The sequence below is a fragment of the Pocillopora damicornis genome, chromosome 7 (assembly GCF_964200805.1).
Source record: "Pocillopora damicornis chromosome 7, jaPocDami1.2, whole genome shotgun sequence".
NCBI lineage: Eukaryota > Metazoa > Cnidaria > Anthozoa > Scleractinia > Pocilloporidae > Pocillopora > Pocillopora damicornis.
Window position 1 is genome coordinate 24,134,026 of NC_142676.1, and position 23,605 is coordinate 24,157,630.

General features: G+C 37.4%; 7 protein-coding genes across 8 annotated transcripts in view; 2 read left to right on the forward strand and 5 right to left on the reverse strand.

The window, feature by feature from the left end:
- Positions 1–278: 278 nt before the first annotated feature.
- LOC113684934 (KICSTOR complex protein kaptin) lies at positions 279–5,995 on the forward strand. 2 transcript variants are annotated; one of them, XM_027202356.2, is made up of 12 exons: positions 279–514; positions 743–831; positions 1,451–1,535; positions 1,699–1,753; positions 2,024–2,099; positions 2,948–3,021; positions 3,186–3,292; positions 3,551–3,643; positions 3,748–3,838; positions 4,135–4,270; positions 4,849–5,034; positions 5,375–5,995. In XM_027202356.2, exons 1-12 carry the CDS (start codon positions 304–306, stop codon positions 5,453–5,455), a joined length of 1,284 nt encoding a protein of 427 aa, XP_027058157.2. In that variant the 5' UTR covers positions 279–303; the 3' UTR covers positions 5,456–5,995. The 2 variants fall into 2 exon arrangements, with proteins under 2 accessions (XP_027058157.2, XP_027058155.2); XM_027202354.2 differs by having other exon boundaries at positions 282–514; positions 3,551–3,649.
- Positions 5,906–6,895, reverse strand: LOC113684936 (E3 ubiquitin-protein ligase RNF217-like). The gene has a single exon (XM_027202358.2). The coding sequence runs from the start codon at positions 6,893–6,895 to the stop codon at positions 6,050–6,052; it is 846 nt and encodes a 281-aa protein (XP_027058159.2). The 3' UTR covers positions 5,906–6,049.
- A 1,070-nt stretch (positions 6,896–7,965) lies between these two features.
- LOC113684935 (uncharacterized) lies at positions 7,966–10,163 on the reverse strand. The gene is made up of 2 exons (XM_027202357.2): positions 9,656–10,163; positions 7,966–9,264 (listed from the first exon to the last, which is right to left on the reverse strand). The coding sequence occupies exons 1-2, from the start codon at positions 10,104–10,106 to the stop codon at positions 8,738–8,740; spliced, it is 978 nt and encodes a 325-aa protein (XP_027058158.2). The 5' UTR covers positions 10,107–10,163; the 3' UTR covers positions 7,966–8,737.
- A 5-nt stretch (positions 10,164–10,168) lies between these two features.
- Positions 10,169–11,642, forward strand: LOC149043252 (NF-kappa-B-repressing factor-like). The gene has a single exon (XM_089212457.1). The coding sequence runs from the start codon at positions 10,208–10,210 to the stop codon at positions 11,153–11,155; it is 948 nt and encodes a 315-aa protein (XP_089068583.1). The 5' UTR covers positions 10,169–10,207; the 3' UTR covers positions 11,156–11,642.
- A 631-nt stretch (positions 11,643–12,273) lies between these two features.
- Positions 12,274–16,750, reverse strand: LOC149043253 (uncharacterized). The gene is made up of 5 exons (XM_089212456.1): positions 16,246–16,750; positions 15,224–15,338; positions 14,965–15,078; positions 14,731–14,847; positions 12,274–13,948 (listed from the first exon to the last, which is right to left on the reverse strand). The coding sequence occupies exons 1-5, from the start codon at positions 16,624–16,626 to the stop codon at positions 13,725–13,727; spliced, it is 951 nt and encodes a 316-aa protein (XP_089068582.1). The 5' UTR covers positions 16,627–16,750; the 3' UTR covers positions 12,274–13,724.
- A 3,176-nt stretch (positions 16,751–19,926) lies between these two features.
- LOC113672904 (EGF-like repeat and discoidin I-like domain-containing protein 3) lies at positions 19,927–22,848 on the reverse strand. Its single transcript, XM_089212459.1, has 4 exons — positions 22,452–22,848; positions 20,811–20,925; positions 20,526–20,648; positions 19,927–20,248 (listed from the first exon to the last, which is right to left on the reverse strand). Exons 1-4 carry the CDS (start codon positions 22,824–22,826, stop codon positions 20,169–20,171), a joined length of 693 nt encoding a protein of 230 aa, XP_089068585.1. The 5' UTR covers positions 22,827–22,848; the 3' UTR covers positions 19,927–20,168.
- A 105-nt stretch (positions 22,849–22,953) lies between these two features.
- Positions 22,954–23,605, reverse strand: part of LOC113672875 (uncharacterized) — a 7,599-nt gene continuing 6,947 nt past the window's right edge. The window contains exon 5 of the mRNA XM_089213714.1: positions 22,954–23,605. This exon is cut by the window's right edge and continues 497 nt beyond it. The gene's annotated coding sequence lies outside the window, so the exon portion shown is untranslated.

Genomic DNA, 23,605 nt, shown 5'->3' on the forward strand with positions numbered 1-23,605 from the left:
CTTAAAACAGAAGATATATATTGTTTCAGAAGAACAGTTTCCAGAAGATTGTGAAATTATGATCACTCAATGGCTCTTCGAGGTTATTTTTCATCACCTGCAGCAAAAGTATGTAATTAGATTTCTGAGGCGCAAAAAAGTTTAGCACCCATATATCTCTACAGACACTATCGATCCAACGAGGAAAAAGAAGATTCTTTGGCGAAAAAAATTTAGCGAGGCCAGTATCACCTTTCCTGGTACGAAGCTTAGACCTAGATCGATTATGCAGAGGAGAGGCCTGGGTCTAAACTAGAAATAAATATGGCGGACAAGGAGGAATTTGATTTCGAAGAAATTCACTTCTTGCCAATCCCCTCGCAAACGAATATCTATGGTCTGACAAAAATCGACGGAAACGACGAAGAAAGAAAGCTATTTCTGGCGTCCCTTAGTGGCAGGGTGGTTTGCTTGGAATATCCACGGAATTCACCTGTGCCGACTTCGAAAGAGGTTCCCTTCACCTACATCCCAGGTCTGTGAAAATCTGTGCTTGATGATGGAAACGTGCACTAAGATCATACCAAATCATAACCAGGCCGTCTTTAGGGTACCCGAAAAAGAATAAAAATCACGCTCACCTCTCCACAGGAATTGTATATTGCTTACCGATTACATCGATCACCACCTCTCGCAATCCCTCTTTTATTCATTTATTTATTTGTTTTGTTTTTTTGTTTAGTTGATCATTTTTCCCCTTCAGATTCAGCAGAAATTGTTTCCATTGATGCATTTAACAGACCTGAGACAAGAAAAGGACTTGTAGTAGGGATATCATTAATTTTATTAAAGGTACGTATTTGAGGGAGTGCAGTTTTTTTATTTCTATCATGGCAGAACACTTTGGCTAAACTCTGATGAATAGTTCTTTATAAGAAAAGTCATATTTTGAGATTTTGACCATAAGTTGCATCATAATCTATGAGAGTGTGTAGCTATGACCTAGGTGTTACCTAACATTATTCATTATAAAATTCTATGGAGCACAAGTACTGCATATTACTTAATAGTAAGTCCACAACTTCACGCAGGAAGTAATTTGTGGTGCCTCTCAAATAAAGCCATGATCCCTGCAGCTGAGCAGCAATTTAAGCAATAGCATGAAATAAGCCTGGAAAAAATTCAGGCTTTGATGGAATTCTAACACAGGCCTCCGAGATACTAGTTGGCTGCCACAGTAGTACCAACTAAGCTAGAAAGCCACATGTTGGGAGTGGAGCAAGTTTTAGAGGGTTTTTCTCCCTCTTTCTCAGAGAAATCTGATTCAATTTGTACTGAAATAAATTTCAACTAATTTGAGATGTCTACATTATTTAGATGTCTTTTACACAAAGATACTCTTTAATTTTATCCATCACCCTTCTGGGAGTATTCTGTGGCTGATTTTAAACAATATTGAACTCTGTTGTAGAATTCTAGAAGTCACCAAAAACAGTTCCTCAACATCTATTCAGCTTTGGAAAGTAGATCAGAGTTCTCACTGGGTAGTGTTGCAGGTATAGTATGTTGATAATACAATGTATGCAATACTGCTACTCTAACTTCTCAGTCAATGTGTTTAAATGCATATTGATTTATCTACTATGCTGTGAATCTTTGTTTATTTCACCTAAAAGCTATTTACAATTTACTTACAATATTACTAATCATTTTTTACAGAGGGTTGTCAACACCTTGAATTGAACTTTGTCCCTTTCCAGCTGACGCATGCTGAGTAAGAAGTCTCTTTTGTATTCAAGTCAATAATTTTAGATTTTTTTCAAATACATGGAGACTCATCAAAGGCGTTGGTCAGTGCATTATGTACTAGGACTGATGGAGACCTATACAATGAAGAATCTAAAAAAGAGGACTTGATTTACATTTTACTGAAGCTATGTCATGCATTGCTAGACCTTAGAATGTCATTTGAAGTTTTCTTGGTGTAACCTGACACACTCCTAGTGGATAATTACTAAATAAATTCTTGTCATGCCTTTGGCAGGGTTGTTATAAAGGAAAGAAAGCAAATTGTGTTTTTACTTTGTGGAAGTGATGAAAAGGTGCACATGTTTTGTGAGGTTAGCAGATTTTACTATTACCTTCTGACTCCCAAAACTGATTAAAAAAAGTAACTTCTCCTTCCAGCATGATATGATATGAAGGGAAAAAAGTGACTAGGATTGATGACTTTTATTACATGAAGAGTGTTATCTGGATCATGTAATTTGTAATCAAGTGTCAACAATAATGTGGGATTGCTTTGGATTTGCTTTTTTCTGCTTGGTGATTGGTCAAGCAAATGTACACCACCCTTTCAACCAATCATATACAACAATAATAGCAATTGTGTATTGTTGAGCTTTTTCCTGTGTGTACAGCAGTTTGCTTGGCTTTTCTTTGAGTTCTTGTTGATTTGGTTTTATGATATCCAATCCAAGCACTTTCCACTAAGTTGTTTGAAATAAATTATCAAGAGATGTACATCAGCAGGAAGAGAAAATTGCTAAATTTGAGCATCCTGGCTCCTTTCTTTAACCCACCAGTGCTTCATTTGTGAATTGTTGTTACCGACAGTTACTACATGTGGAGTTTGCTTTGACATTGTAATTAGGATCACTTTTGCTTTGTATTGTTAGGGCCCAGACTACCTACTTTATGGTTGGTACAACTGTGTTTCTAAACTTCCTACTGTTAACCCTTAAAGCCTAAGAGTGACCAGCATCAAATTTCTCCCCACAATATCACCCCTGAATCACATGTTAAGGTCATGAGAATTAAGGAAATGATCATCAATGAAAGAAGCTTATGATTGGTAAACAAATTCTCCTTTCCAGCACCTTGGGAAATGTGTAAAAAGCAGTATGGAGAATATGCATATTGATTTTGAGGTGTAAAGGATTAAACAGTTTCTTTACTAAATTTGCAGGATAAGACCCAACAGAGGTTTGAAGAGCAGCCAGTGCAAAGCTTTTTTCCTGAACTGCAAAATTTACCAAGCAAGTAAGTGGTTTCTTTCATCACACGCTCAGTGTTAAAGATTTGATGTTTATGTGCACTGCTTTAAATCTTAGGAGTCTTTTAGAATTCCTTATTTGTGTATTTAAATCAATGGGTATCAGTCTAGATTGTGTTAAATTATTGTTCATTCTTTGCTCTTTGTGCAGTGTTCTTTGGTTGGAAGTGGAAACTCTACACAATTCTAAGCGTGTAACAGTGGTTGGCTGTCAAAACGGGCACGTTAAGGTGGCAGTGACTGACCTTACTAGGGGAAGTATGTTGCCATGGAAACTTCGTTTGGAGTTAATTTGTGTTTCTCGATTAAAATTATATTTGACAGAGTGAAAAGGTCGTTTTCAACTTCGTCGAGGCGACGTTAAAGGCAGAAAAAATCGTCGTACTTTATTCGCCTTATTGATTGCTATTTTCATCTTCCTTTCTGAGATCGTTTTGCATTTTGGTGGGAAGAGGAACTTTTACGGTGTTTTTCAGTATTGATACAGTTTTTTACTGTTTTGGTATTGTTTTACAGGTATTGAAAAGATAGAAACTTTGGATCGTGATGGACCTATTTCAAGTGTGAAATTGTTTACGCAAGACTCGAGCAAAATCATCGAAGCTACCGGTACCGGTAAAGTTTTAACTGTGCTATACAAAACTTCGTTGACCTCTTTTTGAGACGTCTTCAGAATAAGCTGACACAAGAATTGTTTCAATTTCTCCTTGCAGATGCTAAAAATATTGAAAACGGACAAACATTTGAAAGAAGGGATTACCACCTTTTGGTTTGCTGTGCAATTGAAGCAACTGTCGTTTACACGTAAGTAAACCACAACGGCTATGCAATGGAGAACTGTCAATGGTGATTTGCGCAAGAGAACTTTATGATTGTTTTGACAAGTTATTCTAGGAGCTTGTTTGGTTCTTAAAGAAATTCGGGACTACTTGTAAGCGAACGGCAGACCGCAAGAATCGAACTTTTTTGACAATTTCTTGCAAAGGAACTTCCGCAATACGCTTCAACAATAAGTATTGAACTTAAGTTCTCATTCTAGATTTAAATTTTATAGCCGAGAGGAAATGTGTGTTAACTAAATGTTTCTTTTTGGTTCACAGCAATATAATTAGTCAAAGTTTCACTAACATGGTGATTCTACCAGAGTCGGACGAATTCGATTGTGTGACGTGTACATGTATCGCTGACGTCAACTGGGACGGAAAGAACGAAATAATCTTGGGAACATATGGACAGGTGAACGCTACACGACGATAAGGAGGTTGTCCGGTAGTTTGACTAATAATAGCGGCAACGCCCGCGAAAACGTCCACTAAAAATTAAAAATGAATTAACATTTGTCAGGTGGCGATTGGTGTAAAGTATGGTAATTTAGTGTTATCAACTGGGTTGAAAACGTAAATTGGCCACCTTATAGTGTTTAAAAGCTGACTTTTCGAGTGTTAGCCATTCGTCAGAGCGATTAAAACTCAAGAGCCTACTCGCAGACTCAAAATACGGCGGCGATTGGTCTTACACGTTGCGGTAGACCGCTGGTGAAAATTTCGAAGCCTGGAAGACTTTATCTTGTGGAGGCAGCGTTAAATTACAAGCACGGAGAGACATGATTGATTTGCCCTCGCATTCCTCGTACGTAGAGGAAGGAAAAATTTAATGATTTCACGTTGTTGTTCTGCAGAAAACGTCTTGGAAATGTGAACTTTACGATCGATAGTTAATGCGGTAAAACTGAGGAACTAGGTCCCAGTGGCCTGTAATGTTCATGAAACCTTGGAATACTGGTGAAACAACATTTTTTTTTCTTTATTAAATAGGAACTTCTCATCTTTAAGTGTGTCCCTCTAGACAATACAGGGAACGGTTCAAACAGCATTGATTTTCAGCTGATGTGGAGGAGAAGTTTTGCGAGCCCTCTGTTTGCCATCGAATATCTGGATCTAACTAATGACGGACTGAAGGAACTCGCTGTGGCTTCACTCACGGGGTTGCATGTACTTCAAGTAAGCTATTTAAGGCTGGTTTTCAGTTATGTTGGAGTCGTTATCTCACAGGGCGCAGAGAGGTATGATCGCGAAAAATTGGCAAATGGAACGGGAATAAGAAGCAGAATACTGATGCCTCTTATGACTCCGTCGCTTATAATCTGGTAAAAACTCGATTATTAGAATCACAAGCACTTGAAGTGCATTGTGATTATTTTATTCTTTGGCTGTCTTTTACGACTCTGACAAGCTCGTTTTCACGTGATCAAATGCGCTAGAGTTCAAAGCGGAATCGGAAGGAAGTGACGACTGTATTATTTTGTAACCTAAAACTGTTTTGGTATTTTTTACGTTACAGCATAACCTTGACAACGCAGCCTTACACAGTACGAAGCAGAATTCTCCACGGGATTCTAAGGACGTAGAATTAGTGACGTAACCCGCAGATATGTTCACCTAATTACGGGCTGTGTAGATAAGGTACCATCAATGCAGCATTTCATGTGCGCCAACGAAAGACAGCGGAGGAAAGAGCAGTAAAGACTTGCGTATTAGCAGCTCATAATATTATGGAACTCGTCAGGCATCATCAGGAATTAGAAATATACTCTCTTTGAGTATCCAATGCAAGTTTTACCGAGGCAGGCAGATTCTCCTCGTTAGTCTTGGTTTGTTCTCTAAAGGCCTGTTTGGAAAAATACTTCATTTTCGAGAGCCAGTGATGTAGAGGAGACCTCGGCAGTTAAAAAGAACATTAACAATGTAAAACGTGAGAACATCGCAATAACATTGTGACAATTAGACAACGAATGAATGATAAAAGTTGAAAAATTTATTAATACAGTATATCTTTTTAAAGTTTACTGGGATGGCCTTAGGAAAACTGCAATTGGTTAAATACGATTTAGCTGTTCGAACAGACATGAAGTTGTTAGAGTGTAACTTTTGTCGTCTGTATTAAAGTTACTTTTGCAGTTATGAGATAATTTTAAAAATGAACGGTTAGCTTCATTCAAACCTTAATCGTAAACGTCTACTGCTTACGAGTGCATTTATGTAACCTATAAACTCCATACACAGGGGATAAAGCCACAAAGATGGTGGCAAAAACTGGCAGCGAAGCTAGCACCACAGCTAGTAAAAAACCTCTAATGACCTTTCTTTGCACAGGGTGATGCGGTTTATAAATATACCTACATCCTAACACACTGTAGATACTCCAGTGGCTGCCAAACAGTTTACTATGCACGATCTTCTTGCCGCAAAGATAGCAAAAGGTTGTACGACACCGGGGACAAGTCATTTGATCGCAACCGTCTTGTCTTTGGATAAAAACTTTGCATTTCGGACAAGGACGTGCGTTTATACCCGTGCCACATTCGGTGGTGTCTTTCGTCCATTTTTTAAACATCTTGTTTCCTCGTTTAAAGTCCTTGCAGCTCATTGATTTATGCCATGGAGCATGGCATGTAAAGCACCAGTCGAAATGACACTCTTCACACGCTACTCGTTTTGTTTTGTGATTCTTAACGCGTTTTCTTCCGCCGCAATTTGGACATGTTTTGACCAGAGGATCTTGATTCGCATCTGCTACCAGACGAGTGAAATGCTCTTGAAGTAAAGGGTACTCCTCCAAGAACTTATGGATTATTTCTTTAGCAAGCAACGAGCTGCAGTTCGCGCATTCAACTTTCCATTTCCCCTGGGTTATTTCTAATCGTATGTAGGCGCCAAGGCACGACTCGCAGAAGGCAGCGGCGCATTTTCGGTGGATGCTCGCTCGTTGCTTGCGAACACTTTCCAAGCAAATATAGCACGTAAGAATGTCGGAACTTGTGCGATTCGTGATAATGTTTGAATCGTTCTCAGTTTTTTCCATAGCTTTGGTGTGTTAGGTGAAAATGATAACAAACTATACCTGCTGGGAAAGACTGCGTTTGTTTGTGTAACTTGCAGCCCACAGCTATGTCGATCAAAATTGCTTGTATCTCTGAAGCGTACGGCAAAATCAGTGAGAATTTCCACCTCATAAAAAGTTATTTACCTTCCATTACACTGAACATGAGTACTTGCTTTTCAGATGCATTCTTAGTAAACACTCTATCTTCATTAACTTGCGTCAATTTCCTATCTGGTTTGGACACTCCTCCAGAACACGATGAACTTGATAAGAGTTTCAAGCTGTAGACTGTATGCAGCAATACAGTGACGTTAGTGCATCAAAGTGAACTCAAACTTAAACGCTTGCATTTGCAACCTCAACTCGTAGTCAGGAGTTAACACTGCGAACAAACTACCTGCAACAAAACGATGTCGGTGATATTTCAGAAGGCAAATTGATTGTCATGTATACCGTCATTATGTGATAGCTTTAACCGCTACTACTTAAATATTTATTCGCCTTGGTTAGGTCTTGAATGGCCTCCGCACGGGTACCTGTAACTAATGACTGCTCCCTAACATCAGCTAATTGGATCTGTCCAAATTCGAGACAGTTACGAGGGCTCAGTTAACCGGGGTTATTAATTGATAATAAAAAAAATCCTGCTTTCAAGTTGGCATGGTAATTTTACTTTGTTTGAGCCCACGGTCACGCGGCATGTGGTAAGTAGCCACTAACGCGATTTAAATGACTGCGGAAAAGACTGGGAGTGAGCCTTACTTCGCCTGTTCATTTCTTAACATTTCCCATATTCATACAATATTGCAATTTGCAGCAAACGGGTAAATGAATTTTTTTCTTCCTTTCCTTGACAAGTCAACAGATTTTCTAGGTTAACAAAAAGATAAGGGAGACTGAGAGGAAGCGGAATTACCCAGGATCTCTCCTCGAGCTGCGAAGCATCTATTTGAGATTTCTCCGGTTACAGGAGATACCACCCAGGTCCTCAAAACGTGACAAACCTTTTTTCGCGTATTCTGTGAAAAAAAATAGTCACACAGTAAATATGTGAGGTGTAATAGATGATCTTTGACTCAAATACCCTTATGCCAGAGGTTTGTTGGCAAAAGCTACTGTGCACCTTTAGACAAAAAAATTGTTATACTCGCAGCCTTGCGTCTAAAAAAAGTACTTCCCATAATCTTAAATGTATTAACTGAAAATATGTTTATTTTATTTAGGTGATCCTTCAACAGTAAAGCATATAGGTTTCCTCGGATAAACTTAATATTTCTAATAGTCCTTTGTCTTTTTTTTCTGGACGCCCATCTGTCGATGTAATTTTCAAGTCACTTACATATGATAATGTATTTAAAATAAAGTTATCTTTCTCCGGCATTTTTTCTGCGTTAAAATACAAGATATATCGTGACGATATACCTGCAACAGCATGGCGATGGCGATGAGATAAGAAATGCGAATGGACACGTTTTTTTTCTTAAATAATTCGGTGACCACATGCATTTTCATATCTTTTTTTAAAAAATGTTTCTCACCCAATGAACCTAAGAAAAAGACTGTTTGTGGCCTAAATTTCCTAAAATAAAGTTTAAACCGCCAGTCAAACTGTAAAGTACAAGTAAATCGAATAACTTTTCAATAACAGCACTTCTCTTTGAAATCTTTTTGTAATTATTTCCTGGGAAAAAGCAGACTGCCTTGTCCTTTAATGTCCTAAATAAGGTTTGCCAGTCAAACTGTTAAGTACACGAAATTTAGAAATAATTTTCGATGAAACACTTTTTCTTTCATCACTTTTCCCATATCATCCTCTATCCCTTAGCCAAACCATCCGGAGGTGAAAGTGTTCTTAAAGGCTCTCCACAGAAAGTTCCCAGTCTCTTGCTGAATTCTTGCGTCATTGACAACTTCATGCGTGACGCTTTTGCCAAGTTCCGCAGCACTGCTTTTAACAACAGACGACGTCACCAGATCACCGAGTGACGCTGCCATAAATCCTTTCACATCCGGATCCTTCACGAGCTCCGCCAACAGGACTTTGCACGCATCTTTAGTGCTTTTATCCAGAATCAGCGCCTTAATATAGCTCAACATTAAAGCTCTGGTTTCTTCGTGCACCATCAGATTCAAAAGCGTACTCTTGGCAAGTTCATTGATCTTCTTCAGGGTCGAAGGATCGTTGAGGACGTGTTGGGTTAACTGAATGGCGGTAGACTTTACGTCTTCTCTGTGGAGGACATGCATCACGAAAGCACCAGCCAGTTTAGTGATTTCCGGATCGTGAAGAATATCTTGGAGGACGGCTCTCGTGACTTCGTTAGCCTTATGTATAACATTCTCGTCAGCTAAATAAGGAAACATATCATCAGACAGTACATGAATGAGAACGTAAGATCCAGAGTAAGGGAGAAATACAATCCCAAACTAATCCATATACCCTACCACCCCCTCCCCCCAAAAAGACAAAAAGACAAACAAACAAACAAACAATTAAAACAAAACAAACCAAAACACGAAAAAACCTAAAGGCCCACTCTCGTTGCATTCGTCAGCCCGCTGCCGGCCGTTTGTCGGCTAACAGGTTTTAATGAAAGCAAATGGTCTAGTCGGTTAAAAGGCGACTAAAAGTCCGTGGCATTTCATGACAAGTCATCACAATAAGGGAGGGGAGGAGAGGGTAATTTTGGACCCCTTCTGTCAGTCTTGCAAAGTCAGTTTTCTTCATATTTTCCTTACCTAGAGATCTGCTAGCAACATCTGCTACTTCGTCTGCCACATTTTCCCTGAGTGGTTCACGGAAAATGTAAATAAAAAATCCCGAAATGACAAGTGCACTTAAGCCCCATCTCAAGATAGAATGTCCCTGAACACGAAACGACTCTTCTAGATCTTGTAATCTTTGTAATATGGTGGTAGTGTGATGCTGATGAGTGGTGGAATCTAATAACTCGGTAGCCCGTACTTCTTCTTGTTTCTTGGATTGTCCAGTAGTCTTTTGGCTAAAATAATTACGTAGTCTTGTGGGTTTGTATAATCTCGCTCGATAAAAACCAAGATCCTCCGAATATACAAAATGAGGAAGCGAGGAGAGGTATTTCAAGCTCCTGCGGAATGATGAATTGGGTATACATCTGCTAAAAACGAGAAATTTACGAGAATCTAGCTTCAAAAAACAGACACCCTTCATGTTTACTAGTTATGCATCAGCGGCCATCTTGGAAAACCCAGTAAAGGTGGTCAGCAGATATCTCAAAAAGAGCCAGGTAACCGCGTCTGTAAGATTTCAAAATGGCGGCAAAAAGATGTATTTGGGAAAGTGACTTACAATGGAATTTAAGATCACAATTTATTGAAAAATTGGAAGATAATTTTCCAGAGGATAGGCGAGAAGCTTTATCTATGGTTTGGGCGAACATGAAGTTCCTTGGCTGCAGATATCCAGCGAAAACTGAGGAAATAGTGGGTGAACTTGAATCGAAGGGGGGTATTTCTGTGCCACACAAAGCATTGAGAAAGGTAAAACCACTGATAGAAAACTTCACAATCTACGAGCGTGAGGAAGGAGAGGAAGGCAATGAAAGCAATCCTGTGAGTGTTTTGAACGAGAGCGCCCAAAAATCGAAGAAAACTATATCATTTGACGAACTTGGTCTGAACAGCAAAACAGGTTTATTTTCGTGTTCTGTGACGATAGCGAACCAGTTGGTTGCCGTTGGGGAAGGGGTAGGGAAAAAACAGGCGAAACGTACAGCAGCCGAGAATGCTTTGTCGATGCTCCGACCTCGCCAACCTGTTATTCGTTTGGGATCACTATCTCGACAACATGAATCTGCCCCATGTGTGTCGAAAACCAAACTAGTCTCGAAAGCTTATGAAAAGGCAGCGAGCATTTCCGAAGATAACATCGGTAATAAAATGCTTCGGAAAATGGGATGGACCGGGAGTGGGGGGATTGGTAAGGAGGGCCAAGGTCGAGCAGAGCCAGTCATTGCTCTCGGTACTGATGGTAAGTTTGGTCTGGGGTGCAATCCAACATATGGATCGCAAGTGAAAAAACAGACGATTAGAGATGTACTTATGTCATTTATTAGTGGAACAGACAGAGAAATTAAATTTTCAAGCGAACTCTCAAAAGAAGACCGAGCTGTTATACATAAAATTTCACAACAATATGGGTTGAAACACAAGTCATATGGAAAAGGTGATGATAGATATTTGGTGGTTGGAAAGGATTGAAGAGGAAAGCTTGTGTGTAGTTGGGTGTATTTTATCATGAGAAATTTGTGCCACGATTTATACACAGCCCCATACTCCACTATGCTTACAGTTCTTGGATAAAGAAAACAATGGCAGGATTATAGAGTGTCCTTGGGGCTACAGCCTTGTTTTGCAACAGCATGGAGCTGTGTGGAAATGTTACCAATTTCACTTCATGTACAAAAATCATGTGACAGCTTCAGTGAAATAAATTACTTGAAAGTGAACCCAATAATATTAGACAGAATTAATACTGAACTTGGTGTTTTTACTAATTTTATGGCTGGATAATTGTAGCAATGAATTACTTACTATGAAACTCAGATAATGGTGAACACCAGAGATATTTATTGTACTTCAATGTTTTAACCCTTTGACACTAAGAGTGACTAGCTTCTATTTTCTCCTCACAATATCACCCCTGAATCAAACACTAAAGTGACAAGAATAAAGGAAATGATCACCAGCTAAAGAAGTTCTGGAATGACAAACAAAGTCTCCTTTTTAGCACCTCAGGGAGTATGGAGAACAGTATGGAGAATATGCATACTGATGTTAGGGTGGAAAGGGTAAAGAAAATATACAATCAAGCACAGGAAAACTAAATCCCGTCAGCAACTTTAATTAGTTTGTGGCTTTTGTGTTTAGTCAGTATCCTGATCTTAATTATGATTTTTCAGTATCTAATTGATTTGTTCACAGTAAATGAATGAGTCACAAAATCCATTGAGAAAATACACTAAAATCCCCACCCACCCCTTCCACCAAAAAACAAAACCACCTAGTAGTCCACTCTAGGCAGACTTTTCTGGATCCATTTGTGTGCAGCATGCTGTTGGCCGTTTTTCTGCTAACAGGTTTTCTTAAATTGTCAGTAAAAACTCTTCAATAATACTACAGTACCAATGATGTTTCACAGTTTTTCACCAAAGTGGGGGTGAAAAGTGATGAGGTATCCTCTGAGGTAAGGATAGAAAAATGGGAAGCTACTTTGTTTCTTATCACCTATTCCTGAGTGAATAACTAGTCACCTTTGAATCAGCCAATGAACAGACACAAAAATTATTCTTTGCGAGTATAAAATAAACTTATTATTAGTGTTATACAGGGGCTTTATTGTTAGATTGGCTAGAAATTGTGGAAGTATAATGACAGACGTTTGTTTACCTGTACTTATGATTATATCATGAGGTGTAAAACCTTAGTTGATATGTTATAGATACAACTGAGCAAATTATTTTAATATCACAATAATGTATACCTTTTGCTTAAGAGAAGTAAATATTAATTTAAACTCTTTTGATCAGACAATAAATGGATAATAATGGATATCAGTGATAAATTTAATACTTAATAACATTATTTATAATCACGCGCTTCTGACTGGCTGAAAACGAGGGCATTCCTGTGTAACAAGATTGCAAAGTTGTAACACAAGTGCAAATTACAAATAGCTCATGCATGCTTTCAAAATTTTGTCTCTCTTGACTCTCTATGATGTTTATAAAAGGTTTGTACAGGTAATAACGTGATTTCTCTGGCAATTTGGTGTCAATAAGCACGACTAGATTTTTCTAATTGCACTTGACGCTCGGGTTCATGCAGTTTTGTTGCAGATCGTTTGCAGGTCGTGAACAATGCACTCCTTCTCTTCCCTAGCACACTATAAGAAATCCCTGACATCTCGCTGGTAATCAATTGATACTCCAGGATGGAAAAGGGTATTCTGAGAGTAAACTGTCCTATCATGAACAAAATGCATTAACCTCGGCCAGGGCTATAATCGAATGAAAAATTGCCTGTTTTAAGTAAAAGTTTCACGAGTAAAAGCAGAATTAAAGGAACTGTTATGATAGCTAGAAGATTTAAACTATGCGATAGTTTGCCCGACCAAATTATGATCGATAAATTACGCCTTTGTCGTGCAATGATGAGATTCTCAACGTACGCTGCAAATTTACCCCATTATTAGATACGAATAAATGAGTTTTAATCGCATGAGAAATTAATCGCTTAAACGTTCAATTAAATTTTACTCAAAATCCTTGAAGATAGAAAAGAGAATGTCGTAAAACCTCACGAACATCTTGAAACTTTTCCTGATCCTTGGTTGTGGTGAAGACTAAAAAAATCCCTGAAAAGATCTGTCGACGGGTACGCCCTTCAGAATATCAAGTTTTTAGTTTGTGTCGTTCAAGTTTTGTTTATATTTGTATTTTATTCTGCGTGGAAGTTCATTTCTATCGAAAAAGTGATATCTTAGGGAGGGCTCGGGGGCGATTTCTACGCTGTTGAGTGTGTTTCACTACTCTCCTATCTTTCACCAATTTGGTGGGAATTTAATTAAATTTTTTATATTAATCAGAGTCTACTGAAAAGAAAGAACTAGAGGTAGTCGCGGATGCTGTTCTTCCTTACTTCTGAAAATTCTGTTTCGACAGAGACTCATAAGATGCTGCTTCGTAGTTGATCCCTCAAAATCTGCATGCCACCCGGCATACGACCGCCATTTCTATTGTCTGTAAAACTTGATCCCTTCCTTTATAATTCAGTTTTTGACAAATACGTGAGGTGGATATGAACCATCATTTGTGTTGGGATAATGGTACCGTTGTGTTTTATCGAAACATTCGTAACAAGCCGTGTTTCCTCCAGACCAGTATTCAATGGCAACACAAGCAGAACATAGTTGTTTGCATTCCTGTTCTGTCAATCCTCGTTGAATCTCATTTCGACTCCCACAAATGTAAGGCGTATACTCCGTCCATTGGTCTATGAAAACAAAAACATGAAAAAATAAAACAAAATATTATGAAAAGCAAGGTGCAGTAACTCAACACATCTGCTCGCTGGTTCTGCTATCATTGCCAACTAAATTATGAGCTCCAGATTGCTATCGCGTGATCGGTGATGAGAGCGAATCCCTCATCAAATATTACGCATAGAACCGAATGGAGAGCGAATAGTCCAATCGTCTTGTTATAAATCTCAATGATGATATAAAAACGTCACGCCACGTGTTACATACATTACTCACGCATAACAGAATAGATAGGGAGTAGCATAGCCATTCAGGTTGAAGCATTTGTGAGAGAATGCAAATGGATTTATATACTAAGTTTTTGTTTGCCACATTTACACCAACATGTCACCCATAAGAGACCCTATTGCATGTGTTGAGTTTGTTTCTTGCGAGAGGCAGACTTGCTTGCTTCCCTTAATTGGATCGAAAAACACAGTCCAAGCTTCGTATTACACAGAATACGAATCACATTTATTTCTGACCTAAGCAACAAAATCCACCCTTTTCTTCGTTCAGATTTAATCTATTCATAACAAATGCAGCTGTTTTCATTAATGCCATGGAATTTAGAAAAATCTTTCCGATAAGTGATGCTTCAATGTTGGGAAAACCATTCTCTTCCGTGAAACAATAAATTATAACTAGAAAACATAAGTTCGCCATTTGGATCAGAATTTATTAATTCGTCCGCTGAAAAATGCGCAGTTTTTGTTGCTGTTTTCAATAAAACTAAGTGGTTGAGAAAACTCACTCGTATGACTGCAGCGAACTCCATAGTATCCAGGCTGACAATTGCAAACATATCCATTCACCTGATCAACACACGTCCCCCCATTTTGGCAAGGATTACTGGAACATTCGTTGATGTCTGTAAGGAGACAGATTTGATAAAAATAGATGGTGACCGCGGAGCAGCCATGTCAAATATCAATTATACAAATGTCAATTTTAATACAAGTAGAGAGGGCACTATGTAAGTACTCACTCGTTTGACAGCGAGCTCCTTCGTATCCTGGGTGACATTTACAGACATATCCATTTATTTGATCAACGCACGTCCCCCCGTTTAAACAGGGATCGCTAGAACATTCGTTAACGTCTGCGTGGAGAAATTAAAGATGAAGAAAAAATTGCGAGAATATGACCGCTGGCTTGTCTGTGCGTGCCAACGACACGAAAAAACCCACAAAATTTAACGTGATTGCTCCAATTTATGTAAAAGGCAAAACTTGTGACTGACTCACCTGTTTCACAGTTTTTTCCTTGGTAACCGGGTGTACAGCCACAATGATATTCATTTTCCTCATAATTTGGAGCGCAGGTTCCTTCGTTTTGACACGGGAAGCTTGAACATGGTGTCTGTTAATAGAGTTTGGTTTTCTTCATATGTTAATCATACACAAAAGAAAATACAAGATATGAGATGAGTTGCAAAACAATACTTTGAGACAAGATATCTGAGAAATGAGTATTTTGTTTTGTTTTGTTTTGTTTTTTCTTTCTATAAATCTTTCTTTTTCCCACAAATGAAGTGTAGATAAATCCGGTCGTGTATCTCCGTAATGCTTTGCCACCTAGCGTGTTTCGAGCTTCATGCTTAGAAAAGGTTTTTTGATTATTAATGCATGACTCAACATTATTTTATTGAACGTTTGCAGGTTGTTGCACTGCTTAATGTTTAATGAACCTAGCTTAATTTGTCTAAGGCACGTACGCAAAGCGTAAGAACCTCTCCATTATCGAGGGTTTGAGAAATGTTTTCAATTCATGGCTCCTACACCGACCAAGTTGAACATGTGGATGATGATGTGATAACACGCCTGAGGAAATTGTAATTACCGAGGAAACCAAGACTCAGAAATTAAAACGATTTCTAACGGCAACAAAATGAAACTTAAACGTCACACCCCGTTGTTGGTATTTTTTGTAAAGTGTTGGTCTTTCTGTTCTAAACCAAAGTAAAATGTAAATGATCACGAGGAATGACATTCACTTCTCATATATGGTGAAGTTAAGCGAGTTTAATCCTCTACCAAAAAGGGTGTGTCACTGACGCCGTTAAAACCCATTTATACACAGGAAAAAGGTAAAACACTTCTTTCATTATGTTTGGGCGCTAAAAATTATTCATCGTCATGTTGTAGGGCAAAAATTTCCTTCCGGAATATAGTTTTGCATCACTCATATTGAAACAATGAAGCCATATTTTAACGGCTTCCATTTAGTAGATCGCTTAACACTGTTTCTCAGGGAGCGTTCTAAATACCTTGATGCTATAATAATGATATTCTTGTGATCTGGTCAGCTGGCCCGGACTTGCAGAGTATTTATCTTCGTTTAACAACTCACATCGAAATTTTCCTTCCGGACAAGGAGAAGAAGCGACATTAAACGAGGTGCATGGTGGATTATTAACACAGCTCAGAGCACACTCCCTGTAGTTGCTCACATCAATCAATAAACCAACTGACCCTTGAAGACGATGGAATCTTTCAACTGCAAAATGTCCGTACGAAACTCGATTTTTCTTTACATGAATGTTCCTTCTTAACCCACTTCTGCCGTCGAGATGTAAATGGCTAGTGACTGTTGCAAAGGTTTGAGCAAACTCCAGAAAGATGGTGAAACTTACAGCAAAAGCCAACATTTCAGGAGACTTCTGGTTTCCACCCTAAAGTTACCGCAGGTGGAAATGAAAAGGGTAGTCCAAATACTATTCTCATATTTGAAATCTTGACTCTCAATCAACGAATGGAACATCTGCTTTTAAAATTAATACTTCTATTTTTACACTTAATTATCTCAAAAATCTCGATAAGTCCGTAAAGGTTTCTGAAGGTTTCTTTAATAATTATAAGTATAATTATCTTGGATATGTTCTCTATTTTGCGGTCCTGCCATTAAGAACACAAACAAAAACCTTTTATTTGTACCGATTCTTATGCCAACAACAACTTTTACATAATCATTTTTTTAAACGTCCTGGGGTTATCAAAGGTATAATTGAGCTTGTCAGTGATGACATGTGAAGTTACATGCAAGTTGTTTCAACCTTCTTTGTTTCATAGGACAAGTTGGTATCTGTGAGTGCTTCTCCGCCATAGGAACAAGCACGAACGCATGAGTTAGGTGTTGTTAGGAAAAATAAAAATGAAGTACATGAAAAAATATCTAACGAATAATGGATAAGCCGGATTCCTTTATCCTGTTATTCAGCTTTTACACCCTAAATCACCAAAAGCCTTATCGCCAAACAAAAAATATGGATGAAAAATTTGCATAAGAATCAGCACACGCAAAATTCCCGCATGGAAGTTCGTGACTTTTGCCGTTTGAAGAGCAGATGTTTCTCTGTAAAACTTTCTAGAAACGCAACGCTACTCTCCTAACAACACCTGGCTCATGCGTTCGTGCTTGTTCCTGTGGCGGAGAAGCACTCACAGATACCAACTAGTCCTATGGAACAAAGAAAGTTGAAACATTTTCCTTTAAGACGTCATTGCATGTAACTTCACATGTCATCACTGACAAGCTCATTTATACCTTCGATAACCCCAGGGCGTTCCAAAAAATGATTATATAAAAGCTGTTGTTTGCATAAGAATCGGTACAAAAAAGGTTCGGTCCTGTTCGTGTTCTTCTTAATTCTGAAAATCAAATGTTTGAGATCATTCGTCAACGTAGGAAAAAAAAGTCAGCGAAACATTCTTTTTCAAAAACGTAGATTTTGAGTACTTTTCCTCGATGACTTTATCATTTATAGTAATAGTCTTCGATAATAGCCTTATTCAAGGTTGTCAAACAAACAAGCGAAAGATGTTAATCATCTGCTTCAGAATCAGCAGGCAAAAAAATCCTCTTTGGAGCTGCAAATGGCTCTGAACTCGAGATTGAAGTTACAGTGGATGTTCATGAAATACATTTAAAGCAATCTAGGTAGAGGCAAAATGAACAAGCTGATTGTAAATCATTGGGGTATTTGCACGATGGCACTATCTTACTACGATAGCCAGAATTCATCAAGTTTTTCTCTACTTGTGCAGTTAAAGGCTATTGTTATGTAGGCTTTTTTTTAAGGTTATTAAACTCAAATCTAAAAAGAAAAACAAGGTAAATTCAGGTAGCTCAAAGGTGAAAAAAGTCTATCGAAGTTCAACGGTTTTGCGATTTTGTAAATTATTGGGTGAAGATTTTCGTGCTGAATAAAATACATCTGAAGACGTCATTATATACATTTTTAATTTTTCCTTTTTATCTATATATCGTAATTGCAAGCTGCCTATGTTAAAATTAGTTCCATTTGAATACAGACAAGACTCATAACGTCGACAATATTACCAGTTCGCACGATTCCCAATTAATTTATTTGTGTTCTTTTACAATACTACTTACAGCCTCCAAAACTGGCAGAAAAATTAAAAGAGACGCGCTAAAAGCAAAATAACCTTACTACAGTGCTAATAATAATATCACTGATAGTAGGCAGCTAGACCCTACGTTTACATTAAGTTTAGGCCTTCACTATATCTTACGAGTTGATCAAAAGTTAACAAAAAGGCTGAGTATTTAGAACAAACTATTGTGAAACAACACTGAACCTAGTGAGATGAGAACTTATAAATGTTTAAACTTTAAAACTATACAATGTGCCAAAATTTAAACTCCTACTTCTACAGAGAACAAGCTTTACTATGCACTCCTCTGTGATGGAGCAATGTTTGTGTTTGTCGTTCATAAATAGCTTTTGCCGCTGTGCACCTCAAACTTGCTGTGAAGTCTATTCAAACGTGTCAGGCCGTTTCTTTTTTCGTTCGTAAAATGTTTAATTTCTGGAAAACATCACCCTATCCCTTGTCATGTTACTGTGATTCAACTTTTGACGAAAGCAACTCGTGACTACTCAAGGCCGTTTATGTCAGATTCCTATCATTCAATTTTTGACGAACACATCAGGTGGATATAAAGCATCATTAGTATTGGTGTAAGGATGCCTCTATGTTTTATCAAAACATTGGTAACAAGACAAGTTTCCCCCAGACCAATATTCAATGGCAACGCAATAAGACCATCGTTGCTTGCATTCCTGCTCTGTAACTCCTTATGTGATCCCGTTGCGATTGTTAAGACCGCAATATAAGAAGTATACTTGGTCCAAATTACTTATGGTTAAAAAGCAAAAGAAATCAATAGGAGAAAAGATAGGAACATAAATGATTAAGTTCTAAAATATTTATGCCAGGTCGTCTCGGTTACCTGCTGCACTTTGAAATTGCGTTTCAAAAGTAATCTGTACGATTTCATGGGCTCCTCCACAATAGGATCCGTCTAAGAGGAAGTGGGTTAGCAGCGATGAAAATGTAAACTAATCACCTGCCAGCTCGAACCACGAGTAAACAGTGGTGGAGGAACGGGTCGGAATCACTTATAAACCTTTATTATGGCAGTAAAACGTAAGGATGCCTCCTTAAATAAGATATTGACAAGGCGCAATCGCGTAGCTTGTCATTACTATAGCCTAAAATAATTCATAAAATAAAGAAATTCTCAAATGATATTAGAAACCCAAAAAGTTATGGGTAAAAGTTTGGCCAGTTCAAAGGTTCTGCGCAGTGAGAACTTTGAAACTCCGTACAATGTTAAGGGTACTTGAGATGATTATTATTATTATTACTATTATTATTATTATTATTATTATTATTATTCATGGAGATTATGACTGTATCGGTTCTTCTCAAATGTAATTTGAAACATGTTTGATATCAACTCATTCACTCCTATTACATTTGCTCTCAATTTATGGTTACAACTGAGACTCCTCAGTTTTATTATTATTATTATTATTATTCATGGAGATTATGACTGTATCGGTTCTTCTCAAATGTAATTTGAAACATATTTGATATCAACTCATTCACTCCTATTACATTTGCTCTCAATTTATGGTTACAACTGAGACTCCTCAGTTTTATTATTATTATTATTATTATTATTATTATTATTATTCATGGAGATTATGACTGTATCGGTTCTTCTCAAATGTAATTTGAAACATATTTGATATCAACTCATTCACTCCTATTACATTTGCTCTCAATTTATGGTTACAACTGAGACCCCTCAGTTACGATTAAATAAATAGAGGAACTCACAGACTATTTCACAATGAACTCCGTCATAATTGATCTGGTCTCACATACATTCATATCCATTCACTAGGTCAAAACACGACATTCCGTTTAAACAGGGGTTACTGGAGCATTCATTGATGTCTACAAGAAAGAAAAATGTCTCGTGTCAATTTATTGCATGAGCTTACAGTTACATATGTATTCATTATCCTCATCAACAGACGCCTTCCTTTTACCCAGGGGTTACTTTCACATTCGTTGATGTGCGCGAGGAGGAAAAAAAAGGATACTTCTTTGATTTCAACAAATCCTGATGGATTGTGTCAGAATAAATTCAAAGAAAACTCTCTGGGTCTTTATTTAAAGATCAGTTGAAGTCAGCAAGCTGAGCAACATTATAGAGAAGTGACATACGCACCAGTCTGGCAGAGGTTTCCTCCGTATCCAGGCCGACAATTACAAAGCGGATGTCCAAGAGCCTCAGCAACACACGTCCCTCCATTTAAACAGGGATCACTGGCCATGGAACATACGCTGATATCTACAAAAAATGTTTTATATCAATTTCTTGTTCTTCCTAAATATTCAGAGCATTTTAATGGCGTTAAATGGACAAGCGTTTGCAGTTTTCAACACCGAATGACATTACTTAAAATTTGTACTTAACAAACATGGTTCAATTTATATTAAACGAATAACTCACCAGTTTCGCAATATTTTCCTGTGTAACCCGGTTTACAATTACAGCAGTAACTGTTTTCATGGTAACTTGGAACACAAGTTGCACTGTTGTGACACGGGAAACTAGAACAAGGTGTCTGTAAATAAAACGTCAGTTACCTTATTAACAATTACTGGATGGTCAATTTTTGTCGCTGGACTAGCCCTAGTGTTACTACAATATTTATATCCGTGTAAACAGTAATACCATTTTCATTTTATATTTTACTGTCATTATTATCATCGTTTTTTATCATTATCATTATCGTTATTATCATTATTTGATGTGTTGTATTTTGGTGATCTTATTTTTTAGTTTTTGCTGCAGGTCTAAGTACGTTTTTATGTACTTTTGGGTCAACCAATATTTCGATTTGTTTGATTCTTAAATTTCGTGTAAAGTTCAATTTTTCCCTTTTCAAATTAACGTAAATTGATTTTTTGAGTGCTTGAGATTTTAATTGAAAGACTGTTGTGTGTCGGTTTTGCTTTGAAGCTTGAACGCACGTAATTTGTTCGACCCTTTCAAAACCTTGCGGGACTCGATCTGAGGTTATATATGAAATATTTGCAATACTATAATCAATTAAGTCTTTCTACCATCAATACACGCACTTTCGCCTTCTCTCATGATTTAACTATACAGCTGAGGAGGTTACATTTCATGTCAGATGAGCGAGTAAGTTGGGATGAAAAGGAGAAAAATCCCATAAAATGTTCTTTCAATAATTCTTTCCCTTTTAAATGCACTTTTCTAGTGTCACATTTATTACATGTTCAAAGAGAAAAGATAGATTTGGTTTCTTATATATGTTACTCATGCAAATATTATTCATATCTACTTTATCAGAATCATCATAAGAAGGAGCAAAACTTTTTATTTTTTCTACGGTCTTGAAGTCATTAAAAAAGTAATAATATCCGGCTAATTAACGACTGGTTGCAGGTTGTTGAATTGTTCGGCGGAGTTACTGATGTAACCGATCTTTAATGACTGAGTCGAAATTATAAAAATTATGAGTATAAGAACCTCTGTTATCTTCATGAGAAATATCCAACAAACTTCTTCAGTTATGAGCGACAGATTATACACAGGCAGATTGAAATCTTGAAAAAATGCTGGATGAAGCTCTGAAACTTTACTTTAGGAATGTGATTGATAAACGGTAAAAGTTGAAACGATTCATGTAAACTTTTTAATAAGATGGTATTGTTCTTGATGTACATCTTGCCACGCGTAATTAAGCTAATAGAGCCAAATTAAAATGTACCTTTTTTTAATTGCCACAATGAGGTAAGGCAAAGGTGATGTTTCCTATTAAACACATCTGCATATCATTTTTCTCTTCAAGTAAACATAACTGTAACAACAGTGGCCCAAAGTCATCCTTAGTGCATTAAAAAGATGTATCTGTTTTTTGCGTAGAACCTTCGTCATAAAGTTTGCCTTTTGGAAAGCTGTAGCACTTTAGAAACTAACTGATTAACAGAGCGACTCTTAGTTTTTTTTTTATCATCCTGATAATAGTTGATGACATAACGAATTGTCTTGGACAACTATTTTCTGCACTCGTTTCTGTCAAATAGAGAGTGTGTTAAAATTATTTGGTCATTCAATAAATACCTTGATGCTGTAATGATGATATTCCTGTGAACTGACAAGTTTCCCTGGACTTGCAGTGTATTTATCTTCATTTAACAACTCACATCGAAGATTTCCTTCTGAATTTGGAGATGAGGCGACGTTTAACGAAGAACATGTCGGATTTTCCACACAACTGATAGCACACTCTCTGTAGTTGCTCACGACAATCGATAAACCAACTGATACCTGAAGACGATGGAACTTGTCAGCTGCAAAGTTGCCATACGATACCTTTTTTTCTTGGAAATAAACTCCTCGCTTTAAGCCAGCTCTTCCATCCAGTTTAAATTCGCTTTGTTCAGCTTTCATATCAGAAAACAGAACCAAAAAGTAACAAATGATAAATTTAAACATTTGCGTTTCTATCCTATGCCTGTCTTGCGAAGACCTAACAACTGGTTCTATTTGCGTGCAGAATCTGATGCAAATGAGTATCACCTTCTGTGTGTGTTATTTCTTTATGAATAAAAAATAAATGTACTTTTTCACCGATGTCTTGCCATTGATGACTAATTGTAGAGTAATTTTTTACCATTTGAATTAAGACAAATATCATAAAGATAGATAACTTAAAGAAGTTTAGTAGGGCGAAAAGAACCCATTCTAAACTGTTCCTCTGGCTATATTTCAGTGCGTTCCCATTTATGACCAAGGTCTGATTAGATCGTTGGAGAGGGGCACTTGGGTACCCCTGACTTTGCTATGCGACATAACTACTCTTAAAATAATTCTTCGAAATAAATAATATGCGACTCCTTTTGTTTCTGGTTTGCAAAGGTGCGCCACCCAAATCCGAAGAATGTTTATGTTGTCAGTCTTTTCCAGTACTAGGAAATTTATTCACCAGTTTTTCTCTCTACTTGAATACGTACCCGCTGATACATTAAGAAAAACGAAAGCTCGTAAGCATGAACTCCCCTACGCTTGAAAGATCAAAGTCACGCCTCCAGAAACCAGCTGATTATAGAATAAACATCGCGAAGAAAAATGATAAGAAATTTAGCTTATTCGGCGACGAGATAAATAAATTTGTTAACTGCCCTTTGCTAAGAAAAACTTTCCAACTACTGTTATGCCTGAACTCGTTAAGAAGCTTTTATGTAACAATGAAATAAAAAGAAGAAGAGATGATT